Source organism: Oreochromis aureus, linkage group 17, assembly GCF_013358895.1.
Source record: "Oreochromis aureus strain Israel breed Guangdong linkage group 17, ZZ_aureus, whole genome shotgun sequence".
Classification (NCBI taxonomy): Eukaryota; Metazoa; Chordata; class Actinopteri; order Cichliformes; family Cichlidae; genus Oreochromis; species Oreochromis aureus.
In genome coordinates this window covers 32,816,386-32,839,773 of record NC_052958.1, presented here as the reverse complement: position 1 = coordinate 32,839,773, position 23,388 = coordinate 32,816,386, and the positions used below count along the sequence as shown (strand labels likewise).

The following is a 23,388-nucleotide window of genomic DNA, read 5'->3' as shown; positions in this document are numbered from 1 at the left end:
CAAACAGACGTGTTCCTCAGAGAGGTCTCATGGTGAAGTGAACACAGCCTTCTATTCACAACTACCTTGTCAAAGCTATCTGAAGCTTGAGAAATAATCGTGATGTGCATATTTTCCAAAATACGGAACGTGAATGATGTGCGTGAACAAACTATCAATTAAAATCTTCTGCCACCTGCCATTGGCACTGAAGTATCACTTTTTATGAATTTTACAGAGGAAAGCTGTTTTTATTTTATCTTTTTTTAAAATAAAACACAAACCAACATGGGTTTCCTACCTTTTTTTTCTGAGATTATATATGTGACCTGACCAGTTTATCTGAATCTGTTTCCCAGACTCCGTTTTCATCCTAATGAAACTACATAACACAGTAAAAAATGTGACTTCAGTGATTTGATCTGGGAAAGCACCAATACAAACTCATAGACTCCAGTCGCTCGTATATGTTATGGAAAGTTGCGTCACAATGAATGTGTTTAGATTTCTTCACATATGAGTTTTCAATTCAATTCAATTTTATTTTATTTATATAGCACCAAATCAAAACAGCAGTCAGCTCAAGTCACTTTGTCAGTAAAGCTCCTACAATAACAGAGAGAAGCCCAACAATCAAAGGACCCCCATGGGCAAGCACTTGGTGACAGTGGGAAGGAAAAACTCCCCTTTAACAGGAAGAAAGCTCCAGCAGAATCAGGTTATGCACTGGCCCATTTCAAAGACATTACCATTTTCACCATCACCATCTCAGGTTAAACAAACCAGGTGTGAAGAGAAGTGGCGGGTCTGACTATAAACCACTTGCTTATTGGCTAATTGTTTGAGATTAACAAGTCAAAATAATACAGATATGGTCCTTTTTGAAACATAGCATGACTGAAATTTATACAATAGATAGTGTTTTTTAGTATGACCAGAAATGAGTGACTGAGCCCACACTGTAAACTAAAAGTGTTTACAGAGGTCAAGTCAAGAAAGTTGTTATTCCCGTAGGCTGTGTGTCGAAATGAAGGATAGTGTCCAGGAATCCAAGGAAAAAAGGATTTACCAGCGCGAGTGGGGGAAGGTGTTAGTAGTAAAGTAGCTTTGAAATCTAAAGATAAGAAAAAAAAATAATAGCCAACCCACAACGCTTTGGAGGTTATTGAAGTTTTGCTAGTTAGCTAGATCTTTTAGGTGAGAGATAAAGTCTTCTCAATAAACGTGCATGTTCAATGTTATTCAGTGAGGTACACAATCTGAGTCCCCATGAGGCGACAAAAGAGATTAAACAAAAAAACAAAAACAAAACGTGGTGCGTTTCTAAAGCATTAAAATACTGCTGAGAGGCTCACAGCATCCTGGATACTCAGTGGAGCATGCCTTAGCTTGAAGGCCGGCTATGAATAAATAGTACTGATACAGTTACAAGTGTACAACTGAATAGTTTGCTAAGGCTCATCTCTATTCAAAGAACAAGGGCACACAGAAATGACAAGAGCCTTAGAAACAGCGATGGTGTCTTTACATTATCACTTAGCAAGTGAATTCAATCCAGCTGCTTTTTGTTTTCTACATAAAAACACTGCAGTAGTGGCTTTGGAAAATGTACATGGAAGATGGCTATTAATGTGTCTTTCTGTCTTGGAAAGGAAAAAAAGGTCATATGCATAGCAGATGAATCCCATTTAGCATGTCAGCTTCGTGTCCTCCATCCTTTGCAGTGTTATTTACCTTCTCATTAATATAAGGAGTAACTTAACACTCACAGGAATTCATATTATTACTCTAGTGGTTGAACTTCCCACCTTTATACAGTGATTTAGCTACAAGTGCTTTCCAAACACGATGATTCAGTGAAGTTGCCAAAGAGACCACTTCTTACTCTTGTCAGGGATGTTGGGTGTTATAACACGTTGCAGGTTACTCTGCGGAAATTTAGGTCAATTTTAAAGGACAAAGACAGTAGTACTCTAAGTCAGCGTGACTGCTCTTAACTTTGCACTAAACGTGTTTTGCAATTTTACTTGTTTTTAATTTCATCTGTTATTGCATAAAAACTGTTTACTTGTTTGTAGTGTGCACGTGTTGTTTGAAACAACCCATGGCCAGGCCACATTTAAAAAAGAGATTTCAAATCTTTTAATTAAACTTTTACTTAAAAGAGACTGAATAAACTTTGTTACCAGAAAGAAGAGATGGACAGTCTATACTTAACTAAGTTTAGTACATTAAGATATGTGCAGTGGGGTTTTTTCGAAGGCTGATGACATTTTTTAGATTTTTAGATTTGGTGTTTACAGTTTTCCCCATTTTGATAAATGGACTGTTACTTTTATAGCACCTCGGTATTCGGTTGAGCTCTCACAGCATTTTCTACTGCAAGTGTCATTCACCCATTCACATCACTTTTATCTATACGTGTTCTAACATTTACAGACACACACTGTTGTGGATGAATTGGGGTTCAGCATCTTGCCCCAGGATACTTCTGCACAGAGACTGGAGAAGTCAGGGCTCAATCGATCGGTAGATGACCCATGCTCTACCACCTGAGCCACAGTTGTTCAGGTGGTATTAAGCTGCTAAGAAAGACATAATGGCTCAGAAAGGATCTCTAAAACCTTTCTAAAATCCTGTGAAAAGCTTTGATATTGTATGTCCACCAGTCATTCTAAGATTTTCTCTCAGCTGACACACATCACAGTATTCCCTGTTATCTCTAGAGCATATTAAATGACTTTTAATTAACCTTTTTGCTATGATTGTTGCTTTATTAGATCAACAACGTCCACATCTAGTTGTCAAGCAGCCCAAAGCCATATTTTTCTGAGCACCAGTTCCTTTTTCTTTAACTCTACTAAGATCAATGGACCCAGTTTTTTAGCTGAATCTTCTCTTTACTCGTCAACACATTTCATGCTGTGAGAAACACAGGGCCTTTAGATGTTTTTCAGGCCAAGGACAGAAAACATTACATTTGGCCAGTACCCTCAACCCGAGCATCCTTTCTGAAATTAGCAATTAAAATGAAAGTAAATTTGAACTTCACCCACTCTGTGGAATTGTCTCAATGTTCCTACGGGTCCCAGTTCTCCCTGTGACACCCATGTATTATGTATAAGCATATGCACGATGAATAAGTCAAGAGATAAATGACGAAAATTACATTTCTTTTTTTCCCCCCCATTTCTGTTTTTGGCGTGACCCGGTTGTTAGTGCATCCTTTATCACGGCAGATGAGCAAGTAAACTGCAGAGACCAGCAGAAAGTGAGATGGAAAAAGTGAGAGAAGAGCAAAAAGAGCAAGAGAGGAGGGAGGACAGCTGAATCCATCTCTCACCACTATCCCTCCCTCTGGGCATTTCCCGGCTGGCACACGATATGTGGAGGCTGCAGCATTTTAAATCTCTACCATACTAATACCAATGAACCATGAGCACATTGTCTTTTATTTATCATTTGTGTGTGCGTGTGTGCGTGTGTGCGTGTGTGCATGCGTGCGTATGTGTGTGCAAGCATGTGTGCCGGAAACCCTAGATTTACAGAGGCAAAAGACAAGATTGCAAGTGTGCACCAACTCATTTGCGTATATGTGTGGGTGTATGTTTGCTAATGTTTGTTCCTCTCTTTCTGCGCGCTCGCCTGTGTGTTTGTGTGTGACTCACCGCTCTCTTCACCAGATGCTTCACAGCCATCTTCATCATCACAGTCGTCTCCGCTGCCTCCCTCCGTGTGGGCGCTCCCTCCCTCCTCTTCCTCAACCCTTCCTCTCACTTTGCTGGCCCAGCCCAGCTCCACTAATAGCTCCTAAATGAAGCGCACACACATACAGACACACATATGTCCATAGATATTACACATACATTTGCAAGACACTTGAATGAATTTGGATTGATTAAAACTTTGTTGTGTATTGTGAGAACTGATTTTATTTGATCACTTTGCTGGCAGAAAAACATTTTTTATGTCTCTCAAACTATGTTGTTTTTTTTCATAACTTAAACTAAAGAAATTGGAACAAATTATGTGTTTTGTGACAGGATGCTAGTAACAAAGTACCTAATGATACAAGAAAGCCTTTGAAAAACCTTCCTTGGAAGCAAAGTCTGAAGAATTGAGGGGTAGCAGTTTGTAATGTATACTATAATCAAGAATAATCCAGTTTTCAGGGGGTCACGTGGAAGGCGGTGACTGATTTTTTTTTAATGGAATGACCTGTATGTATAAACACACATTGAAAGAAGACTAGAAAACCAGGAACATGTAACAAAAACACAGGTCAAAGTTCACATGAAAACTTTATTCAGGTCAAGGTATGACAACAAGAATCCCACTCTCCACTGCTTATTTACATCAGTGCAGATGCCGTGGGATAATTGTGATGCCAGATAAAAGCTTCATGCCTCTAAAAAAAAAAACAACCAAACAAAAAACCCCTACTTGCAATCAGATTACTTTTTAAGTACAATACCACCACTGAAGATTTAGCTTCAGTGGTGGTAAGATCTATCTCCTTTGGTCTTAAAATGTGTCCCACGAACACATTTTAAGAGGAGATAGATCTTTGAGAGCAGTGGGCCCCAGGTTGTGGAATGCTTTGCCTTCATCATTTTGTTGCCTTGATTGCATTTATTCTTTTTAACGGGAGCTTAAGACTCATTTATTTAGATTGGTTTTTAACTAGATTTGTGCTGTATGTTCGATTGTGCTGTTTTATGTATATCTGTTTTATATTATTGTGAAGCATTTGGGGTTGTTACCCTGTAAAGAGTGCTATATGAATAAAGTAAAGTAAAATATGATTACCAGATTTATAAACAACAGTTCACATTTTGTTAAAACAAAAGAAAAAATAAAACATACAAGTCATCAAATTGAAAGTCATACAGTTTTCACCCATGCACTATGACAGGATCATGTAATTGGTTCACAGTTTGATAAATGAGCCAAGGTGGGTCGTATAGATAGGGTCCAGCTAAGGAGAGAGATAAGGCAAACATACACCAGTTTTATCAAGGAATAAATACATAAGACGACATTATATAAATGTATATATGATCCCTTAGTGAAAAATAAAATGCCAGTAAAATAAATCTTTTTCCCTTTGCCTTATTTCTGTCCTTAGCTGGAACTGATTAGGTAGCATGGTGGTCCTGGCTTTGAGACCTTTACTTGATTTGATTCCCTGACCAACTGTTCCAAAGCCAGTAGTGTTGTAGTGTTGCCACTACAATATCCAGCTGCTAAGATGGCTAATGCTGCTGGCCAACCAGCTAGACATTGTGGTGGTTGACAAGGAACAGAAGACCACAGTTGTGATATATATGGCAATCTCAGCAGGCAGCTACATCCGGAAGAAGGAGCACAAGAAAACAGAGAAGTACCAGGGGCCAAAACTAGACGAGTGGCTCCAGCAGATTATAAGCACAACATCAGCAGAATTAGTCCAGAAGAGCACAGTCCAAGCACCAGCTAAGATACTGTGCAGAACCTCTGGTAGAGCACTCAAGCTTCAGGATCATATCCATACCACACCTCCAAGCGGTGAAGAGGAGAGAGTTCATCATGTTACTTGTGGTTGCTAGGGTTGTTAAAAGTAAAATGAGAAGAAGAGTCTTCAGCTTTCAGGCCCCTCTCCAAACTGGAACCAGCTCCCAGTTAGGATTGGAGGCAGACCCTCTCCTTACTTTTAAGACTGGTCTTAAAACCTTCCTTTTTGATAAAGCCTATAGTTAAGGCTGGGTCAGGTGAACTTGAATCCTCCCTTAGTTACACTGCAATAGGCCAATACTGCTGGGGGCTTCCCATGGTGCATTAAGCATTTCTCCTTCACTCACCTTTTTTTTACTCACTATGTGTTTATATTCAAAGTGTTTAAATAATTCAGTTATTATTAATTTCTGTCTGTTCCTTTTATCCTGTCTCCCTCACCACCAACCAATCACAGCAGAAGTCTGCTCCTTCCCGAGCCAGCTTCTTCCGGAGGGAGTTTTTCCTTCCCACTGTCACCAAGTGCTTGCTAACAGGGGGTTCTTTGATTGTTGGGGTTTTCTTTGTATTATTGTAGAGTCTTTATGCTACAATATAAAGCTCCTTGAGGCGACTGTTGTTGCTATCGGGTGCTATCAAAACAGAATTATGATTTATATTGTTGCACTACACTGAAATCTGTCTGAACAACTAAATGGACCGTCAGTTGTCTGAAATTTTATGATCATTTTAAACTTTGTTATCCTGCAGAGTGAGAGCTGTAACTGATTTTCCCTGTCTCAGCTGCTTGTTTATACACAGCCAAAATCTGTTTGACTCTCTCGTATTTAAAGATGACTTAACTCTGCCTACCAAATATAATCCCTTTAGCACATAAGCATAAGGTGTCTGTTTTGATTCACAATGGGAAGATATTAAGTAGGCAAAAAGCATACTATATAAGTATAACAATGAAAACAGTGCACCTATGCTTGTGTATGGATCAAGGAAAAATGTTTAAAATAAGGAGGCATCATCGATCACTTTATGTGATTAACAAGCAAGGGTGCTTGTTAGTCCCTGTGGAGTTTCCTTGTGGGGCAAAAGAATGTGGGCTGCAAACGGAGGGACATCTGGCCTCCACCATAGAGTAGGTGTGTAGCAGCCATGGAACAGAGGGGAAGCAAGGTTATTATATGACAGCATGTCCGAGGGGACACAGAGACAGACTAGGCTCTGTACGGTGATTCACCATCATGTCATTGGACTGCAAATGAGTGCTGAGGGAGGACAAAAATACATTACAGCACTGTTTCCACCAGGACTGTTTTCTTAGTCATGTGGAAAGTCTGAAATTTAAACAGGATTTGGGCCATGTGGCACTGAAACTCCTCTGTGAAACCAGCAGAGCCAACAAATAAAATTATTCAAGTGTGGTAACTCCAGAACGGTCTGTCCAGTGTAATTAATGACTGGAGACAAACTTAAACTGGTAGTGGCTGAGGTGATGAACTATTGTATACTGCAAATATATATTTGCTTTGTTCTTAATAATACACAAGATGGCCTGCTAAGTTCAAAGTGAGCAAGGAAGAAGGGTGATTTAAGTGACTTTAAAGGTGGCATCGTTGTTGGTGCCAGGCTGATTGGAGTTTTTCAGAAACTGTTGATTTGCTGGGATTAAAATGGTCTTTAAAATGAGAAAATATCCAGTGAGCAGCAGTTCTCTGGGAGAAAATGCCTTGTTGATGCCAGAGGTCAGAGGAGAATGGGCAGACTCCTTTGAACTGAAGGCAACAGCAAAGCAAATAACCACTCATTACAACCAATCTATGCAGAAGAGCAGCTCTCAACGCACAACACGTCAAACCTTTAAACAGAACAGCAGCAGAAGACACTCCTGTCAGCTAAATATGGGAAAGTGAAACTACGGTTTACAAGATTGTTGCGTTGAGACACAAAGTCTAGTCTCCACAATAAAATTGGTATAATTTAAAGCTCTTACTGGGTGTAAATGATCCCATCACATGCTGACAAATGACCAGTTTACAAGAGAAGAAGTCCTTCCTTGCCCATCTTCAGCTGCCATGTAATCAAAAGATGAGAGCCCTTCCCCTTTTTAACACAAAGGGTTGATTCATGTCATCTTGACTGGCTGTGCATGTACCTACAAGTTTTAATTGTGAGTATAAACAAGTGGTTGTGCTAATAAAATCCCATTAGACAGCAACGCTTATGTGAAAAAGAAGCTACTGCACCAAAGGTCTGCTTAGCACGCAATACAAATTGGGACAGTGACAGATAAGGAGACACCAAAGAAAACGCATAAAGAAAGACAGACCTTCAAAACCCGGTCGGAGAAATGATTAAAATTCCAGGGACGCTTCTGTGTCCTGTCTCATATTTTCCTCCTGCTCTCATCCTTGTGGTCAGAGTGTGTAAATGGCACACATGACAGGCATGAATAATAATTAATAAATGGTGTGCATTAACGGCTGTGCCTCAGATGAACGGCTTCACCCACAGAGAAGCCACCGGAGCGCCTAGCTTCAAAGAAACAAAGCCCAGGATGTGGGTTTCCAAAGGTGACTCTCAACGGGTTCAAATTACACTTAGTTTGTTTGTATGTGTGCACAGGCTTGCATCCTCTCAATTTATCAGAAAGATGGAAAGACCACACCGCACCTCAGAATGGAAAATATCAGACCTTTCCCTTCGGCTCATGTCGTGACCTGTATAGCATTACTATGATTGATCCAGAGGCCGCGTATCCAAACACATTGATCTAACCGCGTGTTCGTCTGAATTACATCTGAAGATCGGCAGAAAGCTCGAATAGTCTTTAAATCACAGATGACCAAGAGTATACAAGTTAGACTGCATTAATGAGCATAAGAAGGAACTCACATCCATAAATGAATACATGGTGCATGTGTAGTGCATGTTTGTGTACGTGTGTGTGTGTGGGGGGGGGAGTACGGGGCGATGCTGACTTGGCATTTTCTCCATGTAAATGCAGCGTGATTAATGGAGTCACCAGTGAAATTAGACAGAGCACAGAACAGCAAAACAGCAAAAAAAAAGGAAAGAAAAGAAAACTAGGCCTTAGCATATCCCATCCGTTTAATTTTCCTTAACCCTCACCAACATTACATAAACCAGAGGTTAACAGGCTTTCTTTAAAAGGAGTGGCTGTTGCTAGGAAGGCATAACTTCTGTTTTTATGACAGTTCTAGGGGGTACTGTTTAGTTTCTGTAATATCTTTTATAGATGTGTGTTACTGACAGGATAAAACCAATTTTATGTTGTTTTCAATAGCCTCCACACCATCTAAAAACACAAACAAACTTCATAATCTCTGTGGTCCACATGTGCTGTCTGTAAACACCTACAAGAAGAAGCAACTGTGTAATCTCATTATTTGAACCTGGGGCCATATTTAACTTGAGCAACCACCACTGGATAACCGGCTTCATTTAAAAATGATTAAAAACAAATCAATGGGCCACACTGCTGGGCGGGGTGACATGTCCAGTCATTACTGTGTCCCAGTGGTGTGTGGATTGTAGAGGGGAGGACACTACAGGGAAGTGCAGACTAAATACTAAACAAAATGTGAGCCTTTATTGTGACTGATCAAAGAAAAATACAAATAATCCAATAAAAATTGTAATCCAAAGAACATGAAGTCCAATCAGGACTGTGATCTAAAGAGCATGAAGGTACACAGGTGAGCACAGAAGGCTAATTTAGGGTTAGAGAGAGGAGAGGAAATGAGAGACGGGTACAGATTATCAACACAGGCAAAGCAGGAAGTAAAGCGAACTATTCATGAAGGAAAACCAACACTCAAAGAAAAATAGGAAATAAGTGAGAGAACTAATACTAACACTTAGCACGATGTCAAGCTAGTGAACAAAGGGTGACGATGACATCAACAGAGAAATGAGAGAGAAGGAGGAACAAACAGGGTGACAGCAGGGGAACTAAAAGCTGCCATTAAGAAAACTCAAGAGTTAAACCAAAGCGCAGGATTGCAAAACTCAGATTCAACTAGACTAAACAATAAAGTTGAACAAACACAACAAAAGTTTCTTAACTAAGAATTTAAAACAACGTGACACCTGTGAGGATGGATACTGTTTATTTTGAGTCCAAATTGTTGCTGCTGGACAAAACTCACCACTAAAAATAGATTCACAAATTTAAAGAAATCAGCTGTTTCCACCTGTCATAGTAACATTTACTAAGTTAAAAAAAACCCTAACCTTACAGTTTCGTTATATTACATAGCCCTGTTTTTATTTTACTTTATTAAAGTGCGTCTCTATACCCTTTTTTAGATTTACTCTAGATCTAAAGAACAAAAGATTAGGTTGTTACAGTTCTTGCTTCTACTTCTTTCTTCCTGTTAAAAGGGAGTTTTTCCTTCCCACTGTACCAAGATCTTGCTCATAAAGGGTTTTCTGATTGTTTGTTTTTTCCTCTACTACTGTAGGGTTTTTAACTTACATTATAAAGCACAGTGAGGCAACTATTTGGCGCTATATGAATAGAACTGATTTGAATTGATGAATGAATGACCAGCAAACCACATTATGTTGCCAGTAAGAGTACTATGATGTATCAGCCTGTCTCCCTCAATCCAGAAGGGTCCAAAGCCACATCGTCCACACAAATAATAATGAATCATGATAATGAATACATTTCATATATTATTCTAGGGTATCATACGATTTTATGAATCATTCACACAAATCGTATCTCCATATTACCATACTGAGTACAGCCTTGAAAGTACTGCATTAATTCCAGTTTCATTGTTGAATTAATTAATTTATTATTGAGTGTTATTATCTACCTGTGTTTCAAGTGCTGACATTTAACTTTATTGGATTAAGCAGCACTTCACACAGAAGGTGGTAGCGCATAATTGAAGGCCAGATGAACTTAAGGGCACCCCTCCACCTCCGCAACACACACACAAACTGGAAAAAAAAACTGGAGCCATAATCATCATCACTCTCACAGAATGGCAACCATAGGGTGTCACTGCCAAGGTTAGTACAGGGTATATTAATGTTCAGTAGATGTGAAATCATCCAAGAAAACAAGAAAACCATTTTTTTTCCTAAAGCAAATACTTTCATACTTCAAAAAATTCTTTCAAAATATGAAAGTTTGTTTCATCATAGTGTCCTTAAAAGATGAAGGAAAGCCACCAAATCCAAGGTTTCTTCTCTCTCGATTGCATATTTCAGAGTGAATATTGAGTGCAGTTCTAGAAAAAAGGCCACCAACTGATAATATATCAACATTGGGACTATAGCTTATTCTATAACTACAAGACAGTTTGGACAACAGTTGTTGTTAGGGTGGGAAAAATCTCAGTATCATCCATCTTAACATAAGAATTTGTGTAACACTTTATAAGACAGCCTCTGTTGGGAGCCTCCCAACAGGCCCTCTTGGGAGTAACAAATTGGGAGAACACTGGGTGCGAGCATTTACCTGTGTTAGCTGTTCCAGCCTCTGTTTTGCGCCCTTCAGGACAGGATCCGTATTGCGCACAGTCAGCTCGGGATTCTCCCTCTGGGCTTTTAAAGTGTTGCCAACCACACGACCTGCATAACTACAGAAAGGCAGAACATGAGAAAGATATGCAGTACTTCCTGTCCCAGTTTGTCTGTGTGTGAGTGTTGTTCTCCTGTCCCAGTTCTCTCCATTCACTATACTCGTGTGTTTGGTCAGAGTGTACTGGATTCATAGACACACATGCACACGGTCACATTTCCATTACTTCAGAGGATATTACATTTACTCACACTGGTTTTGTGGAGTCTTATCCTGACCCCTCCATAATCACTACTTGCCGATAATCCAAATCTAACCCCAGCTTTCACATTAAACCAAGTTTTGAACTTATATGTTAATAAACTGTCTTTTGCACCTCTGACAGTAAGCAGCTACCAACAACAGTAAAGACAAGTATTACAAGTACACAGACACATATATACCCTTTGCAAAAAGAAGAGTCACCATTTACTCCACGGTAATGGACTAACTTGTGATATGAGCTCATCTTTATGCAGACTAATCTTATTTCATTACTTTTTTCCCAGGGATATTTCATTGAAAACAGATGGACTGCTTACAGTAATTGCTATTAGTGGTTTTCAGCAAGGTTGTAAAATGATTCATCTTTAGAAATCACATTTTCCCACACCAGCAAACTTAAATTCAATTTACAAAGATGTTTTTTGTATAATTTAATATATGTTTAAGATATTTTAGTTCTTGCATAATTGTATATATATATATATGCATCATACATATACATGTCTATATATTACAGAGGTACCTGCTATAGAAGCGCTGAATTAGGGCACACAAATCAAATGTTAAAATAATTTGAAAGGATATTACTTTACTTTAGAGTTGAGTAACTCTGCATGTTTTTAAATGATGCAGTCAAAGTAAATTTAGTAATACAATTTATTCCATGCAACGAGTGCCATCTTTGATCATCTTGCGTACTGATAGCTTTTTTCTATAACAGGCTGTAAGCAAGGATCACATCATTTTGTCTGGTGGGTGGATCAAAAGGAAGATGAAGTGGGAGAAGAGCAAAAAAGAAGAAACAAAAGTTCATGAGTCACATTTTTCCATGTTCCAAACCAGCTTTGCTAGCTAATACAATCAACCACCAACTCAGTAACCACCGAGTCCACACCCTCAAAAGCACAAACACACTCTGGCTATGGCAACGAGGGAACAGGATTGTGGGAACCAAGGAGCAGAGACATGGTGGATGAATCTGAATTGATTTGAGTGAGTCCAAGAGATGGTGCGGTGGTGAAGACCTCTTCTTCTGGAGCCATGCTTACTCTGCTGGTCTGGGATAAGATCCCATGTGAAACTTAACACAGTGTATAAAGCCTTTAATTAAGTTTCTCAGATTGTTGTTGTGTTCTCACACAGATCAGGTTTTGATGCTCGTAAGCGTTCGTGTCCTGAGGCCTTACTAAGCGAGTTCTAAATCTGTGCCTGGATTCATTACACCTGACCTGATCTAGCTACAGTAACTGATGTCACAAAAATGCTTATCAGCTGTCTCTGTGAGAGAAGACGTTCCAAACCATCTTCATGCAAGTTCACATTAAATAGGCAGCCAATCACATCAAAAGATCAAACTGCATGCTTTACTAATAAAGCGTGAGACTACAGATCCCCACGGGAAAATCAGGTCAACGGAGAGGCAAACTTCCTGTGATCCAGTAGGGGAAAAGAATACAGCATCAATAGAAACCGAAGCAAAGAGAATGAATTAAATATTATACTGCTAACGTTTTCATTAGCTTTAAACTGGTATGGTTAAAAAAATATTATTACAGGTTTTGCTTTTATGTTTCATAGGCTGCATTATAAATGTTTCAGGGGGAAAACAGCACTGTAAAAGTAAGCACAGTTGCTACAGGAAAAGAAAAATGTGCAGCATTTAGTAAATATATCAGAGGGACTTATTTTTTCATGTGCGGCTCTTGTTAACTGCTTCGTGGCTCTGCACTTGTAAACTTTCCATATTATTGAGTCTTTCTTTGTCATGCTTATGTGTTGTTAAAGACATGTGTTGCACTTAATTAATCGCTGATGGAAATATTGCAACAGAATCTTAGCTAATTGGCCTTACGCAGTTTGTGCATGACTACTGCTGCAATGATGGTACAGCATGTAAAATCTCACCACTAGATGTCAGTAGATTGCAGATTGCAGTTCTGTTTTCTGTCAGTCCTCAGCTGTCAATACTGCCCATGTCTATTTACTCTGGAGGCAGCTGTAAAACTTTGCATAAAGAGTCAGATACCAGTTACTAATTTGAGCTGCTTAGGATATCCTGAACTTTTGTTGTTTTTGCCACTGTTAGCTGCTAGCAGGTGTTAGGGAAACTTTCTGTTTATTGTATCTAATGTTGCTACACTCAAACACTTAGTGAATAAAGTCTGATAAAATGCAAGACAATCAAACTGTTTATCAGATGAAACGTGCTCTTTTTAGGACACTCGAGTCTAACATTAGCTAGCATAGTGTTAGCTAACCAGCCATTGCTTTCATTTAGCCGGCTTGTTGTTAGCTGTCTGGAAGCAGATTGTCGCATATCTAATCTGCAACAATACTGGGAATAAATGAGCATGTTTATGCAAACTTCATATTTTAGAGCTCTGACTTCAGTTCAGGAGACGAGGCTTGAGGTGAGAAGGAAGAGGATGAGATTATATTCAAATGCCAGTCATGCTGTTGCTTTCTTCCGTGTTTTCATTTCTTTAGTGAAAAGAGACCCATAATCAGATGGTAAAATATAGCTATGATGCTTCATATCTCCAGTCTGAAAGTGCAGGCACAAATTAAAATTTGCTTCCACGACGTACAAACACCCCTTTTCTTCTACTATGTATGCTGCTCTCTAGCCACATACATAAAATGCCATTAGGCAGAACGATGTTGTCAATCTTGACCACTGTGTTTAAGGTACTAGGGAAACATGGCAGCTTCTACAAATTGGCGCCTACTCCTGTGTAATTTGAGAATGTATCTGTTTGTCGGAGGACATAATTAATTAATTAAAATTAATGAGTGCAATATTATTTTTGTCTACAAAATGAACTCAACTGACTGTACATTTAATGAAAAATGTTCCCAAATCCGATGATCTCTGCAGGATAAAACAAAATGGTCAAGCTTTATAAATGAAGACAGTTTGGGTTATACCTAAATTAGGTGGCTTATCCATTAATCTCACCACATGATACGGACCATATCTTTTTCTGTATTGCTACATAAACAAAAGAAACATTTCAAACACCGTCACCATGGGAACTGGGAACATTGATTGCCAATGAACAGCAAGAGATCATAAGATGCATGCTGCCTAATCCTCTGTACATTCAAAGAATTAGATTCTGTAGTTTTTTAGCTGCATGACTGGTATGAGAGTGTGTTGCTAACACAAACAGGATATGAGAGCACATGTACTGTGCCCACAACAGAATGAAGTAATAAAAACAAGATAATGGACTACATGTAATATGAACAGGATATTGACGTACATCTACATGAAGATGTGTGATAAAAGGCAACAAAATCAAAGGCAGCAAAAAACAGCATGAAAGAGCAAGAAGCAAAAGGCAGTAATGAAAAAGGGTGATGAACAAGAAAGCAAAACAAGAAATAAAAGCTCAATTAAAAACCACAGACCTTCCCCTAAGGGGAAAATCCCAAGATTCCACAGACTCCAGCAAAGAGTTTAGGGATCAGTGTCAACAGCGCACATCCAGTGAATTTGTTAGTGTCAACACGTCACACATACTGCTGGCATATTTCATGTTTCCTTTATCTTGATCTAAGCTGGGAACATACCTGACATCATTTGAAACAATGCGGCCAAGGCTGACAGGCAGCTGATTTGACCTTTATTTATACAAGGCTGACTGAATCTATACTTGTTCTTTTACCACCACAAAAAACAAGTAAATTTATACAAATGGAACAAGCACAAAAGGACCAAGCAGGCGCGGATATGAACATTATTAGGTATCAGTGCATTAGATGAGTACACTAACTATAAGACAGGCGTTTCCTCCAGGGGATGAAAAGATTTACATGTCTGTAAATTGTATCCAGATAATGAACAACAGTACTTTTCCTCCAAGTCACAGAAGAAGTGTTTCTGTGTAGACAGACATACTTTTGTTGCAGATGAGTGATTCTATTGGATATTTAAATGTAAATTTCTCAGAGAGTCAGATATTAGAGGTTTTACATTCTGTGACCTTCTCCATATTAATATGCAAATAAATGTAATAGATCTCTATGTGGACACTGAGACCGGGGTGGATTTTGCCGTGTTTATATGCATAGCTTTTAGTAAAATTACTACAGCCTGCAAAAAGCCAAACACACAAAAATATGCTCTCACTGACCACTTTATTAGGTACACCTGTTAAACTGCTAGTTAACACAAACGTTCAGTGTATTTAGACATGTAAACATGGTTAAAATATGACTTACTGAAGTTCAAACTAAGCAAATAAATGGGGAAGAAGAGGGATTTGGACATGGCATGATTGTTGGTTGCAGACAGGCTGATTTGAGTATTTTAGAAACTGCTGATCTACTGGAATTTTCCCACATAACCATCTCAGGGGTTTACAGAGCATCGTCTGAAGATGAAAAAATATACAATGCACCGCAGTTTCTTGATAAAAAACAAAATATTTTGATACTGCTTTGAGCTAACAGGAAGGCAACAGCAGCTCAAATAACCCATCATGACAATCAAGGTATGCAAAAGAGCATCTCTCAACGCACTGGGGTTTGAACCTTGAAGCTTCAGTATGAGTTGATGAGTCAGTGAAGCTCAACTTTGTCTGATGATTGTGATACTGGGGTCAGCTGTTGAGGATATCCTGAACCCCTCTGCCACTAAGCACTGCTGTGTTTGCCGCTGTTAGCTGGTGTTAGCCACGCTGAAGTCGATCTAACATTATATGGACTGTGACGATACAATGTGAGAATGTAGTGAAACTGTTTGAGGCCTGACTATAGTTCAGGAGATGAGGCTTGGGGTGAAGAAGCAGAAGATGAGGCGGAAATGAGGGAGGAGAAGGAGGAGAAACACCTAATGAGAAAGGCTGAATGTCCATCTAGGCCACTGTTTTCAGGATGGCAAATGAACATGGCGGCCTCCGCAAACCAGTGCCCACTCCAGTGTATTTCTACACTTATGAGAATCCATCAGTTTGTTGGAAGATATATTTACACACAAATCAATACCTTTATTAGTACAAGAATTTCCTATAAAATAACAATAAAAATGACCTATTCTACCTTTAAAGACTCATTTTTGTTGACCGTACTGCATCTTTCACTGTTTTGCTGAGGAGATTACACATGCGACTGAGAAACAAGAGTCTTCTGTGCAAAGGTTACTGAAATCACAGCAAAGATTTACCATCTGGCAATCATACACATCCTTTTCAACTGGAGATTAAAGTGTCCACAGCATCTGCACATCTGAAACATTTTCTCATGTCTAATACCAGCTGTCCTGCTGAATGTATTGGAAGCTGTCATTGCTATTGGCCCAGATTACAGATGTCCCGGCTGCGCTGCTTATTTGGCGCCTGATGATAGTATTGCAGGAACTGTGGCGTGTAGACAACACATAGAGGTGTGACTGTGAGTGACACTTAATGAGATCTGGAGAACGACACACATAAATCACCAGCAGCACGATGACAACGCTCCTCTGCCGCTGCCCTTAGTTACTGTGAGGTTGCTAACAGTGACACGCATAGCGCTCATTTCTTAAGGTGCCTCCCTGCAGTGTTAAAGGATCACACACACACAAACACACACATACGCACACACACACAAAATTATAATACCTGAAATGGTGATCTGATCTGAGGGAGGAGTGCAATTATAGGCGTCACAACCTCAGTTGTAAATCTAGCTGCATTCCTGTGGAGACATTTAATTAGCCCATTCAACCCCACTCCACACACACACACCTATAACATGCATACATAGGCTACACAAAGTAACACACTGTACCCACACCTGAGGGATAAACCCTGTATTTCTGGTGCCAGATGAACGTACAGTGTGGTTTAGACTGGTCTGAAAAAAAAAGCAGTTCTCTACTTTCTGCCTCAGGGTTCAGGACATTTCTGTCTTGGACTGTTACATGTCCTCACAAAACATTAAGGGGAGATGGAAATTAGAGGTGGACATTTGAACACACACACACAAACACACGACGCATAAATAGACCGGGTGTGGTAGGTCTTTAGTGAAAAGAACAGAGTTAATGTGTGGTCGCTAAAGATGGTGATATGTTGCTTCCCTCTTCTGGAGGCAATCAGCCATTACAGATCTAACTGCAATCAGAAGGTCCACATTCATCACACATGTGCCCACAGAGATGTTTCTACTCATTCTAGATGATTAGGCCCGAGTGAAAGAAATACATTTGCTTGTACTGCACACGTGCAAACACTGCACTGCAAACTTTTATTGTGGAGTATGCTATTAACTGTGGGTTGTCTTTCACTTAAAGTGACAATGACCAACACAAAGTTGAGGGAGCGCATTTCCAACCTCAGACTATTTGGGGAGTGTGTGAATGCAGTGCGAGCCAGCATTAACAAACTCTGTGTCAAAAGGAGTTTGTGCTTTTCCACCTGTGACAATTTAAAACATTCGCCATGAAATGCATTCAGTAAGTGGACCCTAAATGACAGTGATTCAGCCCTGTCCTGAGTTGAATCTGGCAAAACTTGTGAAAATACTTGTGAGACTTGATTATGACTGTGGAACGCCATAAATGCTATTGAAATATGAAAATAAAAGTTAAAAAAATCGGTTTAGATCACTATTCTGAATACAGCTCTTTTTGAATGCATAGGTTATTCAACTCTAGTTGTTCTAGAGTCTCACTTGTAACTGGCGCACCTTTGGGGGGAGTGTGTGTAAGTGGATATGGTAGGATGGCCATGAGCCACTGGAGGATAATCTGCTGCCAGCTGGGTCCTGTCACCTGTATGCTTAGTTTATAAAGAATTTGGCCTCGGGCCTTCACTGATGGCACTGTTTTCTCACTTGTGTCCGACTTTCAGACTATTTGTAAACTGATTCTCTCTGATTTATTCTCAGCGGATCAGACTCCACGCCCCACATCTGATAAACCTGACTGTGTCTTCTGACCAGGTTAGGAGACAGCTGGAGAAGCTACATGACTTCCACTGCTGAAACAAAAAAATTCCCAAAAATCGTCTAAATAAAGTCGTTTTTCTTCTTCTTCTTTAGTAGTTATTTAAGATGCACTTAGGAACAGATATTTTAACTGCAATATTTAAATAATATTTGGATACCGGGAAACAGACTACACCTACTCTTGTGCTCCACTCTAGTCTCCCCACAACGGAGGTGTAACCATCTTCATTGTCATGCCAACTTGTAACCATGAAAAAAAGGGGGCCTATAATCTGCCCTCTGCTCCTCCATCATCCACTCTCAGACTTTCTCATCATTTATCTTTTTCTCACATGCACAAACACACACACACACACACACTTTCACCAACACCAGACATTTGTAAGTGAAGTGGGTCAGAGGGCGGAGGAGATGAATGGAGGTCTGAATAGCAGGATGGAGAGATGAATGGATGGCTGAATTAATGGAAGAATGGGTGGATGGATAGATGGATGAATGAGAGAAGAAGATGTAAAGAGGTCAGAGAGGCACAGACTGGCTGCGCTCCAGCACAGGCCAAGGGCAACATCTCTTCTAAACCTGTTATGAGAGTGAGTAAAACTTCAGGTTGAACCGATCATTTAACTGATGATGGTGGCGGATTTTTTAATATTTAATTCAAGACCTTTTACACAAAATTGGAGGGAATGCAAGGATATCTAGTTTGGAATGGACCGGTAAGGAATGTAGATGTGGGAACTGTCCCAACAGGTTAAAATGTTAAAGAAAGGACAGAGTAAGGACAGGTATTTTACTCGATATGTTCATTCAGCATCTGAAATCATGGGCATTATAATAAATAAGATCAATAAGCTCCCCCAGCATAAAACTTAAACAACACCAGTGATTGACTACAATGACAGCAGACTTGCTTTTGCGTGATTTTTCTTTGTCTGTTACATCAGGCCACCAATAGCTTGCTAATTTGTGGATTTCTCAACATGTAACAATGTAATTTTTAGCGTTATTATCCTTTTGAAGTGTTTCCTGCTCCAGTTTTCTTTAAATATTCAGTGAAAAAGAAACAGCAAAGCCGATAAATATGAGCATCACTGACTTCAGCAGCATCAACGGTGAAGAAAGAAAGAGCATGTTGGTGTAGGATGTCCTTGCAAGGCGACACGGCCTGTTTCGTATGGTTGGTAGACCTTTAATAAATAAACCTTCTCTATCACAGGAACAGATTCCCTGCTGAGATGGATAGAACGGGCTCACATCTAAGTGAGTGTGCTCCGGAGGAGCGTGTGTATTGCCGGGTGCATGTTGGTATGTTTGCTGCTCGGTATGTGTGGAAGAATGTGCGTCTCGGAGCACATTTGTCTAAGCGTGTGTGTGCGTTGGTACATGTGTGCGTGTGTGGGTCCATTTGTCTTGTTACCAGTTTAAGCTGCCAATGTAATCACCATGAGAAAGACTCTGGAAACGAACTCTCTAACCTTCACAACCCCTGCCCTGGCAACTATAAGAGACACACACACACACACACACACACACACACACACACACACACACACACACACACACACACACACACACACACACACACACACACATTTTAAATAGATATTATGCTCCAAATGTGGATGTTTTTTTTAAACATGACCAAAGTTGCAAATAAAAATATCTGTGCTCTGTATGACATTACAGTGACACAACAGGCCACTGTAATCCAATATTTAAATATTATGGGCATCTCAGGCATGCTGTTGTGGTTGTGAGCATAGCAGCTTCAACTACTGTACCTACTGCTTAAACCTTCTGTTTGTCAGTGACAACGAATCAGAAGAATTCTGTCTTAAAAGGAGTTTGGCTTTTTAGGGAAAGGAGCTAAAACATCTTGTTTCGGAGAGTGGATGAAATGAGACGCAGCATCAAGTTCCAGTGTAAGATAAATAGAGTGTAATTATTAATAACTAATAGAGTTAAAGAATTAAAAAAAAAAAAAAAAACAAAGCATGGAGCTAGTAAGAAGCATAAAAGGGTCAGTTTAGGTAGCAAAAACAATGATAGAATTCAGCTCATTGCATGTGAAATAGAACACTGAGGATAACATAATTTAGACTGAATGGTGAGTAAATTCTAGAATAAACTGAAACCAATACAGTATCTCTGTCCCCTCAGTATTAATGCAACATGGGTTGCTGTAGCTTCTGAACAATAGCAACAGTACGGACAGCAGGAGCAGTACTTCAGCTGCTGGAGCGAGAAATGAACAAGAAATTGGCCTTGAATTGTCCATGCTTGACAAAGTACAGCAAAGTTATACCTCACTCAGGCTCAAGTGATGGCAACATCTAGAAACATAAATTTGTCCCATTATCAGAATCTACTATTGTTTTTTCATCTCACCTCTGACCTTACATTCAGTACATTTTTGTATCAGTTAATTCATGTTTTGTGTAGTTTACATATATATATATGTATGCACACTAGATCTGAACTGAATATAAAACTATGAGTAGAGCCAGTTATAGGATAAAATCCAATATTTAAATATATTAGTCAATATTTTTTTTCTTTCAGAAGCAACAGTTTTCTCTAATATTTGTTATGTTTAGTTATTTATTTACTAATTTATACTCTTCCAGACGCTGCACAGATCAATTTGTTGTTTTTGTGCCGTTCAAATGTGTACTGCCAAGAGGAAAGTTACAGATTCAGTGTTAATAGATACAACATCAACACTCATAACATGGCTGAAGGGTGTTTCTGCCATCTCTTCTTAGATTTTTATTTTCATTACAAATGCTGATGCCAGCCAACAATAACAGCCTGCCAATAAATCAGGCTCTAGCTATGAGGGTAGCTGTCACTGGGTTTATCCAACACTGATAAAGTAAAAATGGTGAATAAATGGTGAAATTCAAAAGGAGAGACACAAATGCATTACACTGCTAACACAACATCAGCTCTTTGCAAGCATAAACATACAGCATGCTAACGCAAAGCTAGCAAAGAACCCAGAGTGATGTTAAATGCGAGTATCTGCAGACCCCAGACCAGTGGCCGGAGCCTGAACTTCAACAGGTAACATAAGCAGTTATGAGCAGACTTGCAGTGTTGTAGCCTTCATTTCTACCTTTTCGTGTTTCTAGAGTAGAATCACTTTGGCGATTGGTTTCGAGTCTGTTTGGTCTGGTTTTCAACTTAGCTCTGTGTGCAGGCACGTGTATAAACATTAAGAGAAAGATCTTATGTGTCCTGATGAGGACAGAGATTTGTGTTACTGTGTGGGACTGTAGCCTAAGGATTATATTGTTAACTGGTAATGTGTCTCAGGTCATTTTACAGGGTAACCTGAAAGCAAGTAAACAAATTCTACCTGTTTTTTGGTACATCATAGTTGTAAAAAAGCATCTGTCACAGAATAAAAGATATCGCAATGCACACAGACCTCTCTACGACATCTTGGCCGCTCCAGCATGTGTGCTGCTCCACTTCCATCTCACTTTCACAAAGCATCTCTGGCAACTCGGTGAAAAACCACTGGTACCGCTGGATAGAGCCCTCAAACTCTCTGAAAAAGAGTAAGAGTTGTGCACAGCTGAATGCTTGGGTTGTTGTTAATAAGAGTAGAGGCGGTGTACCATATGCCTTTATTTGTCCTGATTTAGACTTGTCAAGTCCAATTCGCTGCAAAATCCCTTCTAAAAGACCGAAGGCAACAAAACGAAGCCACACAGACTCACTTTAGATAATGACTGTGTAATAAAAATCTGATATTTGGGTTCATTTACTAAATCTTCTTAGACTTCCAAGTTTAGGAAAACCACATATTATTTATGTGGAACAATTACGTGAATTACGTGATTTTACCATGATAGTGTATTGTAGTAATACAGCCACAAAGAATCATTTCACATGAATTTCTTGGAATATGACTACTTTTAATGGCAACAGACACAACTAAGGCTAGATAAACAACACTCTGAAAACTTAGGATAACACAATAGAGACGAATGGTTGTCCTCTGACTTCTTGATTTTAGGGTGATTTAATAGTTCATAAATACAACAGTTACCTTGATATTTTTTTCAGGTTTCCACTCTTCTCCCCTCTGGTACCTTTAAGAGGGAATGACCTAGTGACAAACACAAAGAAATGAAACAGTTTTTCACTTGACTTCCGTCAGCAACATTATAATCAAAAGACGTTCTGGGACCTCCTCGCCTTTTTACACACATGCGTGGAAAGCACAAGGCATATGTGACATATAGAAGCCTGAGGTTGAGAGAGGAATGGTAACACATTCAAAAGAATGCAGGCAACAGTGACAACAGTCAGAACATTTAGGAAGTAAGACACAATGTGAAAAGAAGGCATTGGAGTTGAAGTTAGTTACAAAGTGGCTTGGAGGTATCCAGCAAAATATGCAGCCTGAAGCAGCTTGAATAACATGTCACATATGAAATTTGCCAACCTAATGCCTCATGTGTGTAAGATAAAAGCTGAGTAAGAGCTGCTCTCAGCTGATTGGGGGCTAAGCTTTCTGTTCTGCTTAAACTTATACTATGCCCATACTTCCCCTGCAATACGTGAATGACAAATACAAAAAAAAAAAAAAGACACTACTCCATCCTCCTTTACAGGCCCCAAATATTTCCATCTTCTCTAACAATAAGCAACGCATATCAGCAGATCCAGTATGTTCCTCACCTCCGGGATTGCAGCCGCAATCGCCGATGAACTGGTGGACCAACTGAAGGAGGCAAAGTCGCAGGCGACCTCTCCAAGGTTGCTGATGTTGTAGTGTGCACGGTAGTTGACTGTGGGCCCATCATCACAGGACCAGCTGCCTGGCTGCCGCACACTTTCTCTACCTGAGGAAACACTGGATGATAACTTTGGGCAGCTTTTCAGAGGAATGCTCAATGATGTACATGGACTATCTAGAACTCTAACGCACGTTTATCTAGAGCACGTGTCATGTTTCAGATGTGTTCATTCGTATTGGTAATTGGATGAACTGAGAGACAATGCTAGTTTTTTCTTCCTTGCAGTAGATTTCCTGGAATTAGACTACTTGCCAATATGATCAGTCAAACTGGCATTACCAGTTGGAGAAGCTAAACTTTGACTTAATTGACTAACTGCTGTACTAACTCTTTATTGCACCAAGGATG

The 23,388-nt window shown here is 39.5% G+C and overlaps 1 protein-coding gene across 1 annotated transcript in view; it reads right to left on the bottom strand.

Moving 5' to 3' along the window:
• The window catches only part of gpc5b (glypican 5b), a 58,612-nt gene that overhangs the window by 19,523 nt on the left and 15,701 nt on the right, over nucleotides 1-23,388 (bottom strand). Inside the window, exons 5-9 of the mRNA XM_039600747.1 lie at nucleotides 22,922-23,085; nucleotides 22,287-22,346; nucleotides 21,660-21,782; nucleotides 10,964-11,084; nucleotides 3,648-3,789 (exon numbers count right to left, since the gene is read on the bottom strand). Coding sequence (XP_039456681.1) covers nucleotides 3,648-3,789; nucleotides 10,964-11,084; nucleotides 21,660-21,782; nucleotides 22,287-22,346; nucleotides 22,922-23,085 — 610 coding nt within the window. The remainder of the gene's footprint in view (nucleotides 1-3,647; nucleotides 3,790-10,963; nucleotides 11,085-21,659; nucleotides 21,783-22,286; nucleotides 22,347-22,921; nucleotides 23,086-23,388) is intronic.